The sequence below is a fragment of the Rhipicephalus sanguineus genome, chromosome 1 (assembly GCF_013339695.2).
Source record: "Rhipicephalus sanguineus isolate Rsan-2018 chromosome 1, BIME_Rsan_1.4, whole genome shotgun sequence".
Classification (NCBI taxonomy): Eukaryota; Metazoa; Arthropoda; class Arachnida; order Ixodida; family Ixodidae; genus Rhipicephalus; species Rhipicephalus sanguineus.
The window spans coordinates 152,522,469-152,546,246 of NC_051176.1; the positions used below are offsets into that span (position 1 = coordinate 152,522,469).

Consider the following 23,778-nt stretch of genomic DNA (forward strand, 5'->3'; position numbering starts at 1 on the left):
TGCCCCTACCTAGACTAACTACTTCACAAACCATTGTGCAATGTGTTCAGCCCTCTGGAATGTCTGAAACATGTGACACGATTTCCAGATGACAGCTTAACAAGTTAAGTAACTCGTTTGAATGTGCATTTGTAATCAGACTGAAAGCGGCGTGTCGTCATTGTCATTCTGTGCCCGAGGTTGTCCTGTTGCCCATGCGCGGTTGCCAGTTAGTTTCGCAAACATCAATGACACTGGCCATGCTGACTCTGGCTATTGTGCTGCAATGCCTTCTGCTCGATTCTAGGCCCTTGTTATCCTCTGTTCATGACTGGGTGGTCCCACTGATAACAAGGGCAAGTCGCCGTTCTGACCACTCTTAAAAAGCGCAAAATGTCATTAGCATTGGAAAAGAAATCACTGCAAAATAGCAGTCTAGGTTGTTGCGGGTGTTTAGTTGTGGTTTTGCATTGGATTGCGCCACCTAAGCAACTTTTGCGTGAATTTGCTTGAAAAAAAAAAAGGATTACATTAAAATCGGGTAAATACTACAATTCATTTTGACCAACTACTTTCATCTTAAAACCTTCTGGGGGCGGGACAAAAAAAGGGCGGAAGATGATGTGTATTTGGCATGTTCACTGTACCTCAAGCGCCAAAGAAACAGATACCGCCCCTATCAGAACCACCACTAGTCATCATTGGAGGAGGCCACATGAAAGATGACCAGCCAAGTTCAAGTTATAGAGCAAAGCCTAATTCCAGGATCAAAATAACGATAGTTTGGTCCCGTAGAATTGTATGAAACCAATCAGCAGCACCTCTGATTATGATCAAATTAACCGAAAGTTGAATTAAACTGGAGTCGAATTAGCGGAAGTCTGCTGTATCTAAACCTGTTTGTAGTACTGTAATAATGCAATGCTTCTAGTTTTATTACAGCTAGGTTCCACTGTGCCGTAATTAATGATTATTAGCACACTTAATAAACTTGATGTATATAGAACGTTCTAATGCATCTAAGTTAATCATGCCCAAGTGGGAATTTGGGCAAGTTTGTTATGCATAACAAAAAGTTTTGCACTGGACGACGCGGACAAAGAAAGAGGGAAATGGGATAGACGATTCACATTGTGCGTTCTGTACCCCTCCTTTTTCTGCACACTCTTGTGCTAAAATCTTTTGTTAAGTTAATCACGTCTTTGTCTGATAAGTCTGTACTTTAACAGTAGCTACATTGGTGTGGAGACTATCATTGCACACATTTGAAAGGTCAAACTGTAATAAATGGGTCTATGTGGTGGGGAAGGCACCGAAAGCATTCTTATCAGTTTGTAAGACAGAAAGTGACATACTTGTTAAGCACTAGGCAGTGCAGTATGTCTCCATGCTCTTCAAGGGAGTCGCTCTCCTCAAGCAAGTCAAGCAATTCCTTCTCAGAAACCTTGTCTAGCTGAAGTTGGGAGAGACCCAGGGTGGTGGCGCTGCTTGGCTGATCCACCATTTCACACAGCTCTTCTTCATCCGTGTCATAGGCTGGCGAGCCCGTATCACCAACACCACCATACGAGTCCTCTGACAATGTTGGCAGCAGCTCCTCTGATTTTGCACTGCTTGGCTGGTCTGCACACCATAGAGAAGTACAAATCACAAAGGGACTACAGACGTTCGCAATGCAAATGTAAATTATTGCAAATGGTTCATCAGAACAAGAAGGTGCCTGGTTATGTCTTCCCCCTCCAAGAACATTTCACCTGCTTACCAGTGATGTGCATAACTTTCTTTTTCATCATTTATAGTACCTTCTCCATTGATACAGACCCTGTCATGTTATTCTTGCTGTGATCAAGCACTTGGCATGACAAATGCTCTGAAAAAAAACCTTGCAAAAATGAAGGAAAAGAACCACTGTAAAACACAAGCCTGGTTTCCGAAACTGTGCATGTAATGAAATTTTTTCCCGTCAATACATCAAGCTAGGTGGTGTGGTGCTTAATGCTACTGCAATGTGGTGATGTCCAACATTTGCCAAGAAATCTATACAAGAAAAAAAAAATGCACACAATTGGTACATGTCACATTTCTCATGTGATGTCTTGCCCATAGAATGCTTCACACAATTAACTGTTGCCACCATTGTATTTTCTTCAGAGGGGCAATCACACTATTTCTAGTGCTAAACAGTTAGTGCAATTAAATATTAAAACCACAGCTAGGTGCATATTTTCAAAAATGAAATTACTGTTAATGCACATGGTATGTTCTCTTTCGTAACAGCCATTCGTAAGCAGCCTTTCCCATGACTCCCAAATATTTACTGGGGCTTCGCATCATGCTTTATCGATATCTACACACTTGCTACCTCAAAGAAATGGTCCCTGGTGATACTTGAATCCTTTTTATCATATATAAGGCAATAACAATGATGCTGTGCAATCCCAGTAGTCAACACTAGCCCCCATTTTATAATTCAGTATGCATGCCAAATTACTGTTGCAACTTGGAGTTGCAACTTTAAAGTGACATACTGCAGTTCCTTAACAGGAAGAAAAAATTGAGATCGAAAATTCTACGCAGCAACATGTTTCTAGCCATGGTTGTTGAAGCAACAGCTAAAAACTACTTGCTTGGAAAATGAAAAAACTTCTGTAGCTTTTATAAAATGAAGAAACCAAAGTTTTTCTGTGAATATACTCAATTTGGACTCCATCCAGAATATTATTTGTAGAGTAGTTTATTTACAAATTACTAGCAAAATTGCAGTACAAGCTGACTAGTTGCATCATCAACAATTTCTCATCAGAACACTCTATACAAAGCTTCAACACTGTGCCACCTAACACTATGGTAGAGAACACTGCGCTAGTTAGAATAAGGGTACAGAGCTAGCTACTACTACATGTTCACTGCAGTCCAGTGAAAATTTTCCCAACATTCTATTCAAATGCTATACTATATATATATTTCATTGTTTATGACAACATTATTATTGATTTCAACACAAAAGCAATGCTGGATTGAAGGACAGCCTGTTAAACTCTATACACCGCTGGAGAAAATAAATGTCAAGCACAATCAAGGATTGGTGGCCAGTACTGTAAAAGAAGCTGTATTTGAGAAATAAGCTGTTGCCCTAAAATCAGTTTTTTTAAAACCAATTAGAGCTGTGAAGCATGCAGTACCACACATAATAAGGTCAACTTAACAAAAATGCTACACGAAATACCAAGTTGGCAACACCATAATGAGAGATTGTTCTCTCACTGATTTTGTGTGAATGCCACTCACAGCATTCCTGTGAACAAAATCAGCGCTAAAAGCACAATTCAATTCAGGCCAAAATGAATGTCCCAACTTTTCTTAACAAGATTGCCCAGCGATTTCATCTCAACTGAAGCTGTGCTTGCAACATACTGAAAACTAGAGGACCACAGGAAGACTAACACAGGTGCTTCGTGGACAGCAATATTAGACTGACAAAAAAGTAGGAAACTAATGATACTGTAAAAAGAAAAATACACACACTTTATTCCACTGATAGCATTATTATAATAAACTGCGGAGGTGAGGACATATGAGTAAGAGCACACTTAAAGGGGCCCTGCAACACTTTTTCAGCATGGTCAGAAAACACCGATTGGTAGCCGAGGCTCCTGAGAACACACGAATCAAACATCATAGCACAGCATGCAGCCTGGAATATACAATTAATTCTCAAAGTCAGCTAGAAATTGTTCCTTCTTCTCTCGACAAATGACGCCATAAACCCAAATTACTGTGCCATGAACACAAGAGTCCATGGCCATTGGCTGATTTGAGCATCGTGAGCTGCATAGTTTTCGTGACCGCCACTGTATGGTGCGATGTGCCCGCGCACGCGCTTGCGATCCCACTGAAAGTAAGCCGAGAGTTCGAAGAAAAAAAAAAGAAGAAAGTGCTGAAGGCCATAACGTGCGCTGACGAGCGGACGCATCTTCTTGCACCCTTGTCATCCCCCCTATGCATAGCTTTCAGTGCACTCGCTGGTATGAAAGGAGAAGAAAGCGCTTGAAGCGTGCGACAAATCCCTGCAACTTCACTCATACTTGATGAATTCTAAAAATTTTTGCGGCAGTCGATTTGTAAGGCAATAAGCTCTCTTAATTAAGAAAGCCACTCGATGATTACTTAAAAAAGTGTTGCAGAGCCAATTTGAAAGAAAATATGGTGCAAGTGATTGCAATTTTTGCCTCTATAACATGTTTTCAGACTATAGTAGTTCTAGGTTTTCCAGGTTATTCAAAAATATTTTTGCTGGAGAAACAATACAAACATCCATGCTGTAAATAAGCTGAAATTCATATTTCCATGTGCGTGACACTTTAAAAATGAGAAAATTGGACATGACTGCCATTTTCAAAGTGCATTTGTCATGGGGGAACAGGCCCAATACAAAGCAACTAATAATGTTAAAAAAGTTGTTTTCTGTGCTTTCAGTCCAAGCATTTTAAGAATTTTTTATGTGCTCGCATCTGTACTTTGCTGGACACTGTCATCATGCACCGATTGGCCCAGAAAACCACACTATCCAAGCATTTAATATGACTAACAAAACTTAGGCCATAATAAAGACAGATGCAGTTGTTGCAACCCATTTCAAGTCACATGTGAGTGCACATTTCTGGACCCTGTACGATTTTTATTGACTCTGGTTTCACTCTGTGCTTTTGCTGAGCAATTTCTCAGCAGTATATTTTTTTATTATTTCAAGCCCATCTCCAGCATCAGATGCAGTTTTTTTACCTTCTGACAATAAAACATCAGGACAGGCAAGCTGCATGGCTCTTGAGCCCGAGACAGACTTACAAACAGGACAGCGGAACATTCAGGGGAAGGATACTCGTAGTGATAAGCAGTTGGCAAACAAGCCAAACTTTAGCCTGAAGCCCATCTTTTCACAATGACACTTGCCTTCATCAGGAGCCTGATGAAGACAAGTTGCTTTGGTGAAATGTCGGCCTCTAGTTGAGGTTTTCCTCATCGGCCTACTGCTTATCGTGAGACTAGTCTCTAATACTTTATATAGAGCAATATTTTATATAGAATGTTGCTGCTGACCAAGAATTTCTAATTTTGCATTTCTTGCTGCAGAAAACTTGAAACTTTGAATGCAAGGTGGATGTGTATGAATGGTGTCATTTATGCACTTTTTTTTTACAGCAAAGTTGTCTTTGACTAACATGTGTCGTAGAAGTAGTATGTAGTAGTAGATGTGCACTGAAATGCCATTGGCTGAGCCATCAGGTCATGTGATCTCGCTTTGACCAGTCAGCTGTAAGTGCACGCATTTCAAATCCAGCGGTGGATTCACAACATCATGTGATCTCGCTAGCCAATCATATAGACTCGCGCACTTTCCTAACCACACGTGATTTCACTAGTGAGTCGTAGACTCGCACTCGGAGACTACACCTGATTTGAGATGGTGTAGACCTTATGTAGTCCGCATCGCTGAGGAGCAAGCTGCTTACGAGGAATGTCGGCACAAACTCGACCGTGAACAGAAACGACGTCGCTGTGCCAAAGACACAGCATTGCGAGGTCACAAAGCAACTTCGCCTGATTCAAGATGGGTAGACCTCATGTAGTCTGCACTGCCGAGGAGCAAGCTGCTTATGAAGAACATCGGCACAGACTCGACTGTGAACGAAAATGACATCATCGTGCTGAAGACACAGCATTGTGAGCTTGCAAAGTGGAGCCCAAGCGCCAGCGGAGATCCAACAACTCTGAACTGCGAGCTCATAAACTGCTTGGAAAGTTTGACTTGCAGGTGTAACCCCCAGTGTAACACTCAATATAACTAACACAGCTTTGCTGCCCGACCATCTTCATAGAGTGAATAAGCTGATAATGTTTTTCTATGAAAAGTATAAAAGTATTGAAATAAACAAAGAGGCTCTGAAGTTACACAGCCTGGGCCCTTCCAAAACAATATAAGCTGAAAGAATTTCTTTACAGTAGATGTATTTGAGAGCAACTATTAGCCACTTACACACTGCGAGCAACTTAACTCTTCTGGAAGTTAAGCTAGAGCAATGAAATTGTGACCCCTTAGATAAATTGCAATGTGCCAGCTTTCAATCTTCACTGCAATTCAACCAGTGGTTCAAGAACTGCCTACCTTGGGCTGTGTCATGCCACTTAATTAATGAACAGTAAAAAAGTCACAGTTTCACCGCAAGGGCAAAGCAATGAATGCGATAGCAACAAATTGTAATGTTATACGAAGTGAGGCTGGCAGCTAACTCTTCTGGATCCGATCTCGCGTAATTCTACAAAACGCTGGTGAAAGAGAATAAGGCCACTCAAGGGAGAGATGCTCTTTCTACTGTCTTTTCGTGTTGAGAGCACAGCACGTGGACGGGTATACGAGCCGCCCGCTGATGGCTGCCGAGATAGCGCGCACACCAGCGATCGCGACTGCGCCTTTAGCATCAAAGTTCAAAGTTGCTGCTCAAGCGACACTCCCCCCCCCCCCTCCCCCAAGTCTTTTCATGCTCGTTCAAGACGGGCGAGGCCTTTCCTCTCTGCTTCGATGGCAGGCCTCCCGAGCGGGGGTGATGTTATCGCATGTGCCCTCTGAGCGACGGAGATGGGTTGGCTCGTTTTATCTCTGCTTCAGCCGCATTCGTCGACATGCGATGCGCGGGGGGATGTTATCGATTAGGACTTTATACGGGACATGAGGGCGACGGCAAAAACCCGCAGAGAGTGTTCATATAATTGAATAAAAATGATGGGTGCATATTTACTTATTCTTTCTTCAAGAATTACCCATGCTTAGCCAGAAGACACTACAGCAGGGGGGAGGTTACAATGTTGAAAAAAAAAAAAAAGATATCTTCACCAGCAACCTTCTGCGTCCAATTACCTTTGCTTGATTAAATAGACATCTTTCATTTCTCTTGAAAGTCTGTTTAATGGTGGACCTTGTGTAATGATGCCGTGTGCAAAACTCACCATATGAGAAGAAGTTTTCCACATGAATTGACCTTGACCTCTTCACGAGTCCCTTCACACCCAACTTCCCACGACTGCCAAAAGCTGAAGGACTCTTTGGAGGGCCAATAATTGACTGCCGTCTCAGGAAGATGGAGTCTCTTCTTAGGTCCTTTCTGGTGAACTCTTTGTTCAGATATTCCCTGAGTTCAGCTGGAATACCTGTAAAGAGTAAAAACCGCAGTCAGCAACACTCCACATTTTGGGCTTGTGTTCAAGGCATGTGCAGAGAAGAGCGAGAAACTATGCTATAAAACTATGAATCACAAGAGGAATGCCATAGTGAAAACTGTCAGGCTATACTCTACGACAGGCATTGACAAAAGCTAAATAAGAAAAGCAAAGGCTCCTTGATTTCGTATGAAAAATGAGGTGTCAATATTTTAGTTGTTTAAGACATACGTTCTGGATGTCCTTCCTCTTGATTTCCAACAAAGCTGAGGCTTGCAATACAGGAAGTGCTCACAAATTCCTCGAGAGTACCTAAAAGAATGCTGAAAAAAAAAAGGAACACATTCATTGTCTTGTTTCGAGAAGTTTTTCTTTCATTTTCACAACGCTGCTGGGCAAGACTTTCTATGCAAGGGTGGCACCAGACTTTTTCTACTGGGGGGGGGGGGGCACCGACGACAAGAAAGTTCCTCCTGGAGGGCAGGGAGGCGGGGATCTTATGCGTTTTGTTGTAATGATGATTGCTCTTGGGGGGCAGACGAGAATTATTGGGGGTTGCGATCCCCCACCCGTGCCCCCGTGGTGCTGCCCCTGCTGCACGCAATATACACCAATGTAAAATCAAAGGTTGGAAACATACCGAGTACCAGTAGTATAACCACTTTTTAGCTTTTTTATTGTGGCTATAACTTCCCCAGGTATTTTTCCATTATCTGTAAGCGTAAAACAATAAAATAAGGCAGAGAACTTTTCATGATTCGGGGGGGATGTAACGAACTTTTTTTCCACAACACCTGACAAAGCAAACAATTTACACCACATACAGTGCACTCAAATTTCAAAATTGGAGTTCTATGGTTATCTGAGATCCCACATTGCTCAACCAAAATAATTGATGCACAAGATGCCCTGCTGACTACTCCCTTAAGAAATATACACCAATAAATATAAAATCGTGATTTGTTGTAGGCCTGACTTAATTGCTTTACTCATAATCACCCCATATAAAAATATTCGAAAAGTCAACATAAAGAAGTGTAAATCAAAACAAAGTGTTTGCAAACCTTTTTTTTTTCTTCAAAAATATGTTGCACTTTTTTTTCTAAAAGAGCCAAATCCAGAAACCGAAACTGGGCTAAATTTCATGGAAGCGTAAAGTGCGCCTAAGCATCTTTCACTTTTAAGACAATTGTAATCAAAATGGGGCAACTTCTCATTGTAACGTGAATTAAAAAAAAGCAGTTTCTAATCAAAATTTAGCCAAATCCAGCATCTGTTTGAATCAGACTGAGCCAGATCAGTTTAACCAGCACTGCATCAACAATTGTGACCAAAACAACCAACATAGCCACATCCAATCTGTTTCAGTTGTGTCCTTGTTGCTTTCCTATCGTGCTTTCTTTCCACAATTAGTTTTTCTTGCACGAGTTGGTACTTATTGAAGAACATGATGTTGTAGGGCAAGACTCTAATATGAAGAGTAAGAGGGCGACTTTCCTACTTCTTTCTGCATTTTAGTGTTTCTTTTCGAAGTTTTGCGCTACAGTACCATGTCCTTCTTTCACACCAAGATGGTATATTTGAACTAGAAGACGACTAAAATAGATACTGGGCACTGATCTATTCCTTGCAGATTGAAGAAGTGATTCGTATCGGCGCGTCAAAAAACAAGCTAAGAAAAAAAAAAGAAGAGCTGGGGCATTTTTTGAAGGCCTTCAATAGATGCCAAGTACTAGAAGATTCTGTCAAAAGTCCAGAATGGTGTGCCTGTTGCCTGGAAGGACCACTCGCTTTACAAGTCCAGTTATTGCCATTACACCCGTGCAACAATGGACGGCTCCGACGGAAGCACAAGGATGGTGGTAATTTTGTTGCTAAATATTGCTGTATTGTTAATCTGCGGTGATTTAGACTTCTTTTATGAGCTAATTAAAGCTAAACGAAATGTTCCAATCTATAAGAGCCAAATCCAAATTTTGCTCCTAAATACCGACGATAGTGGGCTATATAGATTTTAGCCGCAATATAAATTTGAGGTATTTTGGTGATATGAACACACTGGCAAAAAATTGTTGGAACAGGCCCGACCATATTGTCAGTACCAAAAAACTGCGTTTTTCTCAGTTTCAGTTAAAGTGGACTTGGTTTTTTTAGAAAAAAAAAACACCACATACAATACTCCAAAACTGGAAGCACATGTAAAATCCTTATGTTCGTGAAATGGTTTCAGATAAGAATAGAACCACAGCAAGCTTTTGCATTTCTGAAATTTAGATATACAACTAACGAAGGAGGTCCTGTGAAACAGGTAAGATGACTGTTGGCCTTCCAAGCATTCTCCATGCAGACTTCAGATAGGCGACCTCCGTCTTGAAGGTATCGATGAGAAGGTCAGTGTCAGAGGCCAGATAAAAGCGATGCTGATCTGCAAACTGGAATGAGGAAATTTTTGCATGCCTTAGTGGGGACATTGGTTGACAAAAGAGGTTTAAAAGAAATGGGTAAAATAAATTAAAAAAAAAAAGGTTTTAACAATAGTTGGCATAAGCACTGAATGGAAGCAAGTTGCTAATGCACTTATTATGGAAGCTTACCTGAGGAGTGAATACCAAGAGAGAATCCTTGAACAAGTACATTTTGCTTGTGCTAAGAATGCCCACATCTCGTGACTGTCGTCCACTCAAGCCCAGTTTGGAGCTTCTTCCTACAGAAGAACATTTGAGAGAGGTGTTTACCGATTACTCAACAATATTCACAACACAAAGCTTAAAACGAATGAATTAAAGGCAAAACAAACCTAGATATGTGTAAATGTGTCCCAGAACCCTTGCTGGCAGCACTTCGAAGTCGGGGACATCTTGTATAGTCTGCACGAAAATCTCATGGTGCATTAACTTTTCCTGAATGATGTGGTCTTCTGCAAGCACAACCACTGCAAAAAAAGTGCCACATTATTTACTGTACTTTCCATTCACTCAATAAACTAAAGATGCTAATAATAATGGAAGCAACCTTGCACCACTACATCAGGCTTTTTCTCTGAGGCCAGCCTACGATTCAGAGGGTCCAGCTCGCCAGGAACAATAAAACCCTACAGATAAGAGGCGAAATGAGCAACATAAAAATACAGAAAAGAAAAGGGGGGGGGGTCACCTCCTGTAGAAGTCGGCCAATGATGAACAGTGACTGTGCCCACATAAAGGGAGTCATGCCAACATGAATCCTTTGCTGACTGTGAGGATTCTTGTATTCTGCTTCAACCTAGAAAGTAAAGTGCAGGTTCAATAGAGAGAAGCGTGCAAGGAAGATGCAATTACTACACATAGCTGAGCTAGATGATCACAGGCACACTTAGACGCTACTATAAAATATCATGTTACAGGGCTCAATCACGTGCAAATTAAAGTCACAGACCTTGTCAGCTGGTACAGCATACATTTCGGGCACCAATTTAAGCCCATCTTCAGTTCGAAGGAGCACCTGTTCCAAAGCATCAGAGTATTCTTCCACCTAAAGGAAACCACAAGTGAAAGACGTAAAAATTAAAAAAGGTAAATGGCAGGAGAAAGAAAGGAAGATAACACTTTTTAGCCACACACAGTGACTGTCAATGCAATGAATTACTTTACTTTGGTACAAGAGCTAGTATCATGCAGCCCTAATAGAAATTTACTAAAACGCAAGCTAGCAAAAAACCAAAGCTTGAATTCATTACCTCTAGGCGCTCCCCACGAAAGCACGCATCAATCACCAAATAGCAGAGAAAGAGTGGCCACTCGCACTCAATGTTTTCAAAATGTTGGAGCTCCCAAGATTCATAATACAGCCTGCTTGGATCCTGCAAATAAAGCTGTAGCTATAGAAAAACAGCCACAACAGAGCCTGAACACAGAATAATAAATGTACAAGCTCATGAAAATACATCAATTCATTACCTCCTTTGCAGTCTTGTAGCCATCTCGAAGAAACCTTTTGCAACCATATTTGCCCTAAGCAAATAAAAGAACATTGTAACTTCTCACATGGCAAGCATTCAAGAATGAAAAAGAAACATTAAGATTGTGGTCCTTAACAATTAGATATACTGTCACAGTGTCACTTTGCCCAGTGTCACTCTGCAGCTTGTGATAGCGGCACGTAGCATGGTAGGAGTTCACCACCACTCTTCACCACTCTTGTTTTCATAGAGTACTACCTGCTTCAAGTTAGCCACGTACCTTCAGCTTTTGCAGAATGCTCTTCCGTGTTTGAGCTATAAGCTCAGGGTCGTCCACAGCAAATGCTGGATAGCCAATAACTGAAAGAAGAGCAGCATCCACTTCTTTGGAGTTGGACTCTCGTGGAAGCATGGACTGTAGCACAGCCTACACGAACAGAAAGCATGTAGTATGGGGTTAAAAGGTTGAAAAGAAATGTTTTCTTCTTCAGAAAAAAATCTGTTGAGGTGCATACTAACATTGCATTTCTGAGCTTCATCAGCTAGGACATGTATCACTGAAAATGGACCTCCTTTGCCCCCAAACAGATCTAGGTCATCCAATGCTTGTAGAGCTGCCTGCAGTAGCATGAAAAAAAATATTTTCATGAAAACAAATATGTTGCAAATCAACTGGAGCTGTAGAGTTTGTCTCGCAAGCAGAGCAAACTTCACTGCCAATATTCCTTTATCAGTGGTTGTTATAAGTTTCTATTGTCAACAACCATGCAACATGAGCCTCAAACAGCTTCAACACCCAGCAAGGGGGGGGGGGGGACTTCTCACTATTTGCACCACTGAAAAAAATGCAGCTTTACTGTTATACATTTGGACGTCTATTGTGACCGAAGTACTCTAACTTCCTAATTTTGTTCCCTGAGCAAAGTTCACAGAGAATACCTAAAATGCAGTGCTTTCTTCAATTTCCATAATCTCCCATAAAGTGTTAGGATTATCAGAGCAATGGAGTTGCCACTGCTTCAATGAAAGTACAATGTACTAGAGCACTGCACGGGCCTGATTTTTCGGCCCGGGCTCGCTTTATGAAGCCTGGGCCCGTGGTCCCAAGCGCGGGCCCGGCCCGGGCCTGGACATACATGACCGAACCCAGCCCGAGCCTGGCCAGGGCCCGTGGTTCCAAGCCCGGGCCCGGCCAGGGCCCGGGTGTTCATTACTAAACTTATCCAGGGCACGCTTGTTCATGACCAGCCCCGGCCCGGGCCCGCTAGAGGATGTTACTTGTTGATGATGATTATTAATGATGCCTTGCTTTGTAGCAGGCGATCGGACGGAAAATCCCGGAGTCTACATGCATCGAAATATTGCTTTGGCGGCGATGGTAGCTCAGCGGTCAAGCTGTTTCGCCGTTAAGTCCGAGGACGCGGGTGCGATTCCCGTGGCCACGGCAGCCGCATTTTGATGGGGGCGAAACGCAAGAACACCCATGTACTTATCTTTAGGTGCACGTTAAAGAACTCCAGGTGGTCGAAATTAATCCGGTCCCCACTACAGCGTGCCTCGTAATCATATCGTGGTTTGGGCACGTAACACCAAATGAAATGTTGCCTATATGGCACATGGCAAGTCATTGCAATAACAGCATGGTGAAAATAAAACATAGCAACAAAATTTATTTAAAAGAAGTGCACAACTAACACACTGTGGGCCGGCCCGAGTCCGGCCCGGCCCGCAGCCTCAAGCCCGGCCCGCAGCCTCAAGCCCGGGCCCGGCCCAGGCCCGCACTTTCAAGCTCTAGCCCAGCCCGGGCCCGTTGGAAAACGCTTCGGACAGCCCGGCCCAGTCCGCGGGCCGGGCCGGGCCCGGGCCCGTGCAGTCCTCTACACTGTACAACTACTTGAGCAAAAGTTGACTGCATAGTTAATACTAAGTGGCAACAAAAAGCCGATAAAAACAATTTGTTGTAGAGGGAAAAATATTTGCTCAATTGGTGAGCAACCAATCAGGGAAGCAGTTCCAGTCATTCATCAAAAGGTTACTGCTTACTGTGACTCATTTGACTGCAACTAATCAAACATTTGTGCGCTTCAGTATGCATGTACACCACTGCTACCTGGAAGCCTGAAAGGTTGCTTTGATGCATGGTGGCATGATGGGAATTATGCCAAACGTGTACTATGTATCAGATTGTGCAAAGACCAGTATTTATAAAGCAGCACTTGTCGTAAACAGAGAAATGCTCTAAAATGAACATAGCATTTTAAGTAAAATGTTTTAATGCAAAAATGTAAATTAAATGCACATTTTGATGCTTTCACACACATTTATTTCATTACTCACAGTTGCATAAAATTCATTTATGCACATGATATTTACATCTATTTTTACAGAAAAAAAACACAAAGATACCAAAAGGTCAGCAGGGGCCACAGAAAAGCACGAGTCCTTTCTCAAATATCACTTTGTAGATCTGAGTCATTTTTGCCGTTAAATAACCCGAGAAGGGGTGCCGTAAGCCGAGGAACAGCAATAAAAGCAAATAAAATTGATGCTACTTCCTGTGCCTCTTTCCCACAGCTTAGCTGTGATTTGGAGCTGTCACCAAAAAAAGGGAGCAGTTAACACCTCATTGATCAACATAAACCAAGTCAGCATAAAAAAAATGTTCTTTAATTATTGCTGTTTTTCAGTGCAAGATCAGAAAAAGAAATATGATTTGAGTTGATGGCCAGTGCTTTGTTGTGACTACTTTGTCATGTCCTTTTTGTCTAGGAAACAGCATTATTTAACAGCATAACCTCATATTCTTTGAAACTTCCTTTACATTTCTGATACAGCACCATGCTCTAGATCAGGGGTTCTCAAACTTTCTGGCCTTGGGGAACCCCAATGGCTTTTCCAGAGTGCTGCAGAACCCCTAAATTTTTCTCAATCATGAAAACAATCGAAAGCAAGGAAAAGGGGAGGGGGGGTTAGGTAGGTAGGTAGGTGGTAACGCCTCTCAGCGCGCGCCCAGTATTAACACTGCCCGCATTGGCCTGTTCTCTTTAATATCAAAGGCCATTGCCATTGATGCAGCACTCCCGATAATACACAAGACTTGGTCTTATGTATAGGGTCTCTCGCTACCTGTAGACACCTGACGTACGGATGCGGCGTGTGATGGCTTCATTAAATGACCTGACCCCTGACAGTGAAAGTTTTGTCAGCAACTTTTTTTCTGTTATTTGTAGCTTTGTGTCTGGTAATCCCGGAATTGAATCGTAAATGCTCTAACGCATCGCATAATTAATTCTAGCATCGTTAGTTCAGAACAATTTTGCATCAATTCAAAACACTCACCTAAATACCATAAGAAACTAGAGCCTCACAATGGCGGAGTGCCTAAGATCACGTGCACTCAAACTTTGGTGTCGTTGAAAGCGCAGTTTTCAAATCGGGGCCCCGCGCACGGTAAAGAATGAAACAATGCGGGTGTTTCGGTATTCCCTCTCCCCCATACCCAGAAAAAGCATTCCTGGCCGAAGCAGCCAGAGCTACGTTGAGAGCTGCCCAACAGAGCGAGAGAGGTGACTAACAATAGTCCTCGCCGGGCCCGCAAATATTCTGTGACGTCGGCAACACTCGTTTTACTCGTGAAAACGTCACATGGGGCCTCTGTCTCCGTCATACTGGTGGCAATATCGTGAGGTGCTGAAAACTCAGATGAGCACTCACGCTTACTTTAAAACCAAATTAAAATATCTTAAAGGCAACGTTCCAATATAATAATAATATCTGGGGTTTAACATCCCAAAACCACCATATGATTATGAGAGACGCCGTAGTGGAGGGCTCCGGAAATTTCGACCACCTGGGGTTCTTTAACGTGCACCTAAATCTAAGTACACGGGCCTCGAACATTTTCGCCTCCATCGAAAATGCAGCCGCCGCGGCCGGGATTCGATCCCGCGACCTTCGGGTCAGCAGTCGAGTGCCATAACCACTAGACCACCGTAAAGGCAACGTTCCGTCACTCATAATCGGTCAGAAGTGCCGACACATGCAGGACTATCAAATAACACAAGCATCTCAAGTTTTCAAATTTGGTGTCAGGGGGCCCTTTAAATGCAAAATTCAATGCAAATTTGCCTGTCTAAATAAATAAATTAGTTGCTAATGGGGGTAAAACGGGAGCGGGTTGCATTTGTTCTGGCTGCTTGCGGAACCCTAAGATGCCCTTCACAGAACCGGTGGGTTCCGCAGAATCCAGTCTGAGAACCCTTGCTCTAGATTTTTAAGAGGCTGAAGTGCACCATACATGCAACATATGGCATACTGGATTTTATTTCATCCTAAGAAAACTTATTTTCCTACCATCTATACGCACAAAAATGTGGCCTTAAATTTCCACACAAATAGATGGCAACAGTGCAGATCACTGCAGCACATTGCACACACAAATAAATTGCTACATTACCAATCAATATAAAAGGTGAGCCAAAACAGTAAACAGCCTACTTTGGCCATTCCAATGGAGCTTGAGTTCAGTTCTGGCAAACCATGGTTCGTCTTGTCACCACGTTCCCAAATACCATAGTCCTGAAAAAGAAAAAAAGGACAATACAAGTTGTGCAGAAGAAAAAAAAATCCCGATACTCTGTGCCCACCACTTACCGGGATGCAGTATGTGGCCTCTATGTAAAAGACCAGGTTTTGTATGAAATTGACTTCATCCAGGTTGAATACTATTTGAAGACCTGAAAGGTGATTAAAAGGTACGGTACTATAATACACCATGATACATGTGTGAAGTGCAAAGAGACTTTTCTTTTTACTTTCTCAGGTGCTGGTGGTAAATGAGCACCGAGGTGAAACGTTTTTGTTTGTTTACTACTGCAGGCAGTTGCTGACCCTGTAGTTAGAGTATGAAACTTCAGCAGAGTGTTTTAGCAAGTTTCTTACTATTTTAGTAAGAGGTAACCACTACCGAGTGCTTCTAAACAGCAGATCAATATTCTACCACACCAAAAAAAAAGGGGGGGGGATCCCAAGAATCCCTTGAAATGTGTAATACACGGTGGCCAATTCATACTTTGGTGTCTTCTGTAACGTTACTTTGTATTCACTTGCATGTAAATTGCAAAGATTTAATGGTGTATAAATGTTATCCATTGGCATAAAACATTCGGATTCTGTGTTCATTGTGTCCAGCCGAAATGATGTGGCACAAAAAAAGTGTCAACAAGTGCAAGCGAATTTTTCGTGCTTGGCAACAGACGAGTGAACATTTCAAGGAGCCCTGCAACACTTTTACAAGTAGTCATCAAATGGCTTCATTAAAGGAGTATATTGCCTCATGAATCAACTGCTGCAAAAAATTTTAGAATCCATCAAGTACGACCAGAGTTACAGGGATTTGTCGCACACTCCAAACGCTTTCTCTCTCCTTTCGTTCCAGCAAGTGCGCTGAATGCTGTGCAGGGGGTGGAGGTGACAAGGGGGCAAGAAGCTACTTTCGTTCGTCAGCATGTGTCATGACCTTGAGCACTTTCCTTTCTTTTTTTCTTGGAACGTACGGCTTAGATTCAGTGTGATCGCGAGCGTGCAATCACATTGAAGTGCGCGGATGACAGATGAAAACCTGCAATCGACCAAGAGGATCTACTCCGCACAAGATAATGTAGACATTTCTTCTCTCGTCGCAGCTAAGTGTCGCCAGGCATCATGCCAGCGTGCTTATAATTTTAGCAGTTATTTTGTGCTCTATAGGGAATAAAGTTTTGCGACTTTGCTAAATGCTACTCGCATTATTTTCTCCCCTAATGCGCTTTGTTCAGGTAAGCTACACAGACTTGACTAGTCTCAAGCATCTTTTTTGTGTGTTACACAAGGGTTGGCAGGCATCATGCCAGCATGTTTATAATTTTAGCAATTATTTAGTGCTCTAGAAGGAATAAAGTTTTGTGACTTTGCTAAATGCTACTCACATTATTTTCTTGCCTGTTGCACTTTGTTCAAGTAATGCTTCGTTCAGGTAATAACGCTTTGTTCAGGTAAGCTACACAGACTTGAATGGTCTGAAGCGTTTTTTTCGTGAGGTACCCCACATGGTCACAATTTGTTGAAACATAACTGTGGAGTAAAAACTCAGTATTTCATAATCGCGTCACGATTTTATCCATTCTGGCGATCAGTATGGACATGTTTCTCTCATCCCGGTGCCAAATCCCTTCCAGAGATTACCTTTAAGACATAAGAAAGGCCTTCATTCAAATGGCAACGTTAACTGACATTTTACTTTTAATATCCAGCAGTTATCTTGCTTTCTTGCTACATGCCCTGCCTATGCCCACTTCTTCTTCTTGATTTCAACTAAGATGTCCTTAACACGTGTTCGTTCTCTGACCCACTCTGCTCTCTTTTTATTTCTAAAGGTTACACCTATCATTTTTCTTTCCATGGTTCACTGCGTTGTCCTCAATTTAGGTTGATTCCTTTCTGTAAGCCTCGAAGTTTCTGTCCCATAGCTATGGACCGGTAAGATACAGCTGTTATATACATTTCTCTTGAGGGATACTGGTAAACTACCATTCATGATCTGAGAATGCCTTCCAAATGCGCTCCATCTCATTCTTATTCTTCTAGTTATTCCAGTCACATGTTTCATATCTGTGGTCACTACCTACCCTAAATAGATGTATTCCTTCCCCACTTCCAGTGCCTTGCTACCTATCGCAAAGTGTTGCTCTCTTCCGAGACTGTTGAACATTACTTTAGTTTTCTGTATATTAATTTTTAGACCCACCATTCTGCTTCGCCTGTCCAATTCAGTAATCATGTTGGAATTCGCTCCCTGAGTTACTCAGCAAAGCAATATCAGCGAATCGCATGTTACTAAGGTACTCTCGATGAACTCTTTCCTCTAACTGTTGCCAATCCAGAGCTCTGAAAACCTGCTGTAAAGACATGGTGGGCAGCATTGGAGAGATCGTATCTCCCTGCTTTACACCCTTTTTTATTAGAATTTTATTGCTCTCTTTATGAAGGACTATGGTGGCTAAGCCGCTGTGGTTTTCTTAAGTATTTTTACACATGGTTCATCTACACCCTGATTCCATAACGCCTGTGTGACTGCCGAGATTTTGACCGAATCAAATGCTTTCTCGTAATCTATGAAGGCTATACGGCTATATTCTGCGCATTTCTCTATCACCTAATTGATAGTGTGAATAGTCTATTGTCGAATAGCCTGCACGAAATCCTGCTTGGTCCTTTGATTGATTGAATTCTAAGGTGGCCCCAATTATATTAGCAATTACCTTTGTAAATAGCTTGTAGGCAATTGCCAGTAAGCTGATCAGCCTGTAATCTTTCAAGTCCTTGATGTCCCATTTCTTATGGATTACAATGATGTTAGCATTCCTCCGAAATTCTGGTAGACTCGCAGTCAAAGGGTAGCCAGTTTTTCTAGCACAATCTGTCCACCATCTTTCAACAGATCTGCTGTTGCATGATCCACACCAACAGCCTTGCCTCTTTGCATTCCCTCCAAGGCTTTCTTTACTTCCTCCGTTGTTACTGGTGGGATGTCCGATTCCTCTAGTCAACTACTTCTTCCATTACCATCACGGTTATCCTGGCTACTGTATAGATCTCTATAGAACTCTTTAGTTACTTTAACTATGTTATCCATATTGGTAGGATCATTGTGTTCTTTGTCTCTTAGTGCATACACCTGTGCCCAGTTTTCCGTTCACTGTTTTAGGCTTTGCCCAGTTCTTTAGAGCATGTTCACTTCTCTCCGTATTGTATCTTATATGTCAGCTATATTATGCCTGTTAATTAAATTCGAAAGCTCTGCCAATTCTATTATGTCTGATGGGTTAAAGGCTTTCATGCTCCGACGCTAATGAGGTTTTTCGTCTCCTGGGAGAGCTTGCCAGTGTCCTGTCTAACGACTGTACCTCTGAGTTCTATTGCATACTCTGTAATGATACTTGCCAAATTATTATTCATTGTGTCACCACTGAGGTCAGCTTCCGCAGTTAGAGCTCAGTATCTGTTCTGCATCATGATCCTGAATTCCTGTACTTTCCCTCTTAGCGCTAGCTCACTGACTGGCTTCTTGTATACCAGTTTCTTCTATTCTCTCAAGTCTAGGCGAATTCCGAGACCTTACCATACTGTAGTCATTACAACTACTCAATCATGAATTTGATTACTTTGCCAGACTTTAGGGCAAATGTGACTGTAGGTTTGATACTTTCCTCCTGATGTGCCAGCTGTGTGCCTACATTTTTTTTTATCTGCTTCACTCCTTTCCCTCGTCATGTATATATGCACTTTTCACATAAATAAAACTAGTTGGAAGTCAGCGCTCTTTGCCTCTACTTATTTTGTCCCTTTTCCTTATCGTATATGCACTGTTCATACCTTCTTAATAAAGCATCCCCACATCCTGCACGATGCAGGGCGTGCGCACAGTACGAAGTCTATTTCATTTTGAGTGACACCACTAGGGCTCTTCCACATCCACTTCCGGTTCTCTCGTTTTAGGTAAAAGGTATTCATGATCTGTAAATTATTGCGTTCTGCAAACTCTACTAATAAACTCTCCTTTGTTATTCCTAGAACCCATTTCCAACCGCTGCCTGGTCTCTAGCCTGCTTCTCGCCTACCTTGGGTCAGGACAGGCAGTCACTGGAATCTGAATCTGGCAACATTTAACGCTAGAGGAGGCGAGTCGAGCAGTGCTATTCGAGAAACTAGAGAGTGTTAACTGAGATGTAATAGGGCTCAGAGAGATTTATACAGTGTTAAAGGATGGGCCCGTCCTATGCTATTGTGGCTTAGTTGACAGAAGAGAACTAGAGAGGCGGGATTACTTACCAATAATAGTATATCTGGTAATATAGAGAAATACTACAGCATTAATGAGAGGGTGGCAGGTATCGTAACTAAGCTTAATAAGAGGTACAAATTGCACGTGGTACAGGCCTACGCACCTACATCCAGCCGTGACGACCAGTTAGTTGAAAGCTTCTATAAAGATGTGGAATTGGCAATGAATAAGGTAAAAACACAGTATACTGTACTAACGGGAAACTTCAACGCCAAGGTAGGAAGTCATGTAATATCAGTATAAATTCAAACATGATCAGTTTTGAAACAACCCCAATTTGTAGTTCTGTTTATAGCTGCACCAGCATTCGAACCGGTGGTTTGTTCAAATTTCAAAACATATGCTTAGACTACTAAAAGAAAAACAGAAAAAAAACAGCTACAAAACGATTAGACATTGCTCTTCGATCCAATTATTCGTAACAAGCATTCTGATGAATTATTTCCTGTTTGCATTTCAATTTATATTGATGGTCTATATGGTATATAGAAAGACCGCTTTCAGGCGGGTGATTTGAAGTGCACTAATGCGATGCGGACCACTAAAATGCGATTTTATTTCAAAATAAGCACTTCCTTGGCACAAAAGTAGCACTACGAGGTTTCTGGACTGCTATTTTAACCATCAACATCGACTTAATATTTGCCTTTAGTGTCCCTTTAACACACCTTTAAAGCAGAGTGAGTACACGTAGAATTTTCTGCTCTTTATCAAGATTTGAATATGTATAGCACACGTGACAATGGTGAACGACCAACAAACCAGAGGCTGTCATTTGAGCCAGGATGAGCAAGTACAGGGAGGTGGCATCCAACTGAAGGTGTCCCCACTCACGGTCACCCACTACCGTGGCAGTAGTCTGTGAGCTGTACTTGGCATGAAGGGAGTCGGCTGGATTTTGCGTCTGCTTGAACTTCTCCACCTTGTCTTTCTGTCTCATCATGGCTAAAAGCAGGCCTCGCATCATTTTAATGCAGGCCTGAAATACCAACAGTACACACATACTGTTTATGTCTCGACGAGGTCCTATCATATATTTACCAAAAGGCTACCAATGCCCTTCGGCGCTATACAAAAGTGGGCACATTCAAACCGTGATTACTGGGCAGTAATCAAATAGCAAACTGAGTTAGAACGAAATTTGTGGAAGCTTGGACATGCGCCTTCGCAATGAATTGCTTAAAGCACTATAACTATTTGAATGACAGCTAACATGGTATTGCAAAATAGGCTGGACACACTACATCTCCGTCATGTGCAATGAACTTATCAATAAGCTTCCGTCACACTAAATAAGCATAACTTTATCAATAAATAAAAGAAAAACTTTAGGAATAACTGAAACATCCGCTTCAAATAATTACGGTGTTTTACATTCTAAAGCAACAATCCAGCTATGACTGATGCCGAAGTGGGTAATTAATCCCACGACATCTTCGCGCTCAGCAGTAGTGCATCAGATTCAAGATGGCTTGGAGTGTCATGAAAACTTAATGTAGCGTAACGATGACCAACGTTAACATACCTGTTCCAGTTCATACGTTTTTGCCCGGTCTTCATCCAAATCTGCGTTTTTTCGGTAGGCCATCGACAAAGCCCACACAGAAAGAATGGAGTAGACATTGTCCCTGACCCAGGCATGATCATCCTGCTTGTGGCTTGGAATAAGACCTGTGACAGGGTCCTGAGAAACAAGGTATTTTGTTATTCCTTTCAAGTTTCACGACAACGACATCAACCAGCATGTTAGGCAGCTTATAACAATCTACTTAACACGCAAGCATCGATGAATGAAATATTTGAAAGCTCTTTTTTAAAAAGAAAGCTATATAAGCACGACATACTTTCCTGCCAAAATATGCTGACCGAGTGCATTTCGGAAAACAAAAGTGACGCGAACGTGTCAGGCAAACAAAAATTGCATAACGCGCTGCATACGTGAGCGGCGCCGCGAGTGCAGTGACACTATCTTTAAATGTGGCTTGAGAATAACAGCACGCTGTTTGCCTACCTGGTAGTCAAGAATTGTACGGCACACCAGTCGCTGATAGTAATCAAGGCGCACTCCAGAATTCCTGCGACTTCTCATGCTGCGTGCACATGAAAGGGTGATACGTTTACTTTTGCGAACAAGTTTCGTTGGGCTCTTTCGTTTAGATCTTGCTACAGAGTGCTACCAAGTAGTTCCTGCTTGTGGATTGGCCACATTACGTCTATTTGTTGCCACAAGCTCGCATCAAGCGCGCAGTGCGGATGCCATGACCCCCGAAAATAAATGAAGGACACGGGAAACCAAAACCAGGTGCTGCCAAATGCTGCCAAAACCATTTGGCCAAAACAGAGCAGTGGTTTTCATACTCAATCATAGATGGCAGCACTTGCACCACTATCAATGTATTAATTGTTATGATCATCATCATCATAAACTTTAAAGGACTACTGACACAAAAATTTTATTCTGGTGGTGTTTTCTTTCTTTTGTTGGTGCAGTATGTTGCTGGGGGCCTGTTGGTCCATAACGCAGCACATCGCTTGTTACAGCACACCGGATATAATTATGTACAGTGTGTTTATTACCGACCAGTTTCGGTTTTGGACAAGGAGGTTCTATAGAACCTCTGGAGTGGCAGTCCCGGCCGCCGCCAACGGGAGCAAGTGAAGCCGCCGGCGGCCATGTAGCTAGAGGAAAAACACGGCGCGACCGCCATAGACGGCAATGGAATACGCGCGGCGAGCGCGTTGGTTTGCAGTCCCACAATCAAAAAATGAGATGGAAACTGCTTTAAACCCACGAACAGTTGCCTCTTCTCGTTTATGAAACAAATTATGTCATACTATTACGTGAGTGAGTGAGTGAATAACTTTAATAAGTTCCTGCAGGTTTCCGGGCTGGGTCGCTGGGTTCCCGCCTAGGAGTCGGCCGAGAGACCGTGTCTCTCAGCAGCTTCCTTGGCCTGCTGGATCGCCCAGAGTTGATTGTCTAGTCCTGAGCTGAGCTATTACGTCAGCTGCAGACTTTCAGAATAATCTGTTGTCGAAGGGGTGCTTCGTATATCGAGCGCGCTGTAATTACATATGTGTTACTAGGAACTGGGTTTTTGTGTTGTAACGGCGTCAGTGTTCAAGGGGTAACCACAAGCTAACGTGGAACGCACTTATTCTCTTTACATAAGCACACATCAATCACGCGAACATTTGGCCAGAAGGAGGATTCGCAAGCATTAACCTACGTGGGCGACGTGTGCCATCACGGCAAGCGCAGCGCGCACAGCCTCGAAACGAGGTAGCTCTCGCCCTCTCAGACTAGACGCATAAAAAAGTAAAGCAGCCGCGTCCTTCGGCGTTTCGATTTCGGTTTGGTCGGATTTCAAAAGAGTTACATCTTGCTTTTGCCGCAATTTTTTCTTTTCGTAACTATTTGTGTTGAAGCTACGTCAAGGAGGTAGAAACTAACAGGCTTTTGTAGATGCGCTGGGAAAGCAGGAAAAATTGTAGGTACAAATTGTAGGTGCCAGGCCGTCGATCTGCCCCGTTCTGTCGAAGCAGCATTCTGCGAAGTGAATAGAGCAGAGGTGGTTGGTTGGTTGGTTGTTCCTTGGCAACCTGGCGCAACCCACCGCGGGGTATCGGCCATGAAACGGGCGGCACCTTATTTTAGAGATAAAATTGTTTTACATGGAGCAGAGGTGGTCAGAGCTGGTCGAGCTGGTAACCGTCCTTAGCTCTCTAACCACTTCTTCGACCGGCACGTTCCCAGGTAGAACGCTGC

General features: G+C 42.6%; 1 protein-coding gene across 2 annotated transcripts in view; it reads right to left on the bottom strand.

Moving 5' to 3' along the window:
• LOC119400430 (probable phosphorylase b kinase regulatory subunit alpha) overlaps nt 1-22,339 on the bottom strand; it is an 84,003-nt gene extending 61,664 nt beyond the window's left edge. The window contains exons 1-19 of one of the 2 annotated variants that reach the window (XM_037667470.2): nt 22,021-22,339; nt 21,535-21,693; nt 20,772-20,988; nt 15,782-15,864; nt 15,626-15,706; nt 11,648-11,746; nt 11,409-11,555; nt 11,127-11,180; nt 10,907-11,029; nt 10,606-10,701; nt 10,345-10,452; nt 10,204-10,282; nt 9,989-10,123; nt 9,786-9,895; nt 9,479-9,623; nt 7,832-7,904; nt 7,423-7,514; nt 6,982-7,182; nt 1,335-1,602 (exon numbers count right to left, since the gene is read on the bottom strand). In XM_037667470.2, the coding sequence (XP_037523398.1) occupies nt 1,335-1,602; nt 6,982-7,182; nt 7,423-7,514; nt 7,832-7,904; nt 9,479-9,623; nt 9,786-9,895; nt 9,989-10,123; nt 10,204-10,282; nt 10,345-10,452; nt 10,606-10,701; nt 10,907-11,029; nt 11,127-11,180; nt 11,409-11,555; nt 11,648-11,746; nt 15,626-15,706; nt 15,782-15,864; nt 20,772-20,988; nt 21,535-21,693; nt 22,021-22,098 (2,348 nt within the window). In that variant the 5' untranslated portion in view covers nt 22,099-22,339. The remainder of the gene's footprint in view (nt 1-1,334; nt 1,603-6,981; nt 7,183-7,422; nt 7,515-7,831; nt 7,905-9,478; nt 9,624-9,785; nt 9,896-9,988; nt 10,124-10,203; nt 10,283-10,344; nt 10,453-10,605; nt 10,702-10,906; nt 11,030-11,126; nt 11,181-11,408; nt 11,556-11,647; nt 11,747-15,625; nt 15,707-15,781; nt 15,865-20,771; nt 20,989-21,534; nt 21,694-22,020) is intronic. The other variant, XM_037667480.2, reaches the window with a different exon arrangement.
• Nucleotides 22,340-23,778: the final 1,439 nt, after the last annotated feature.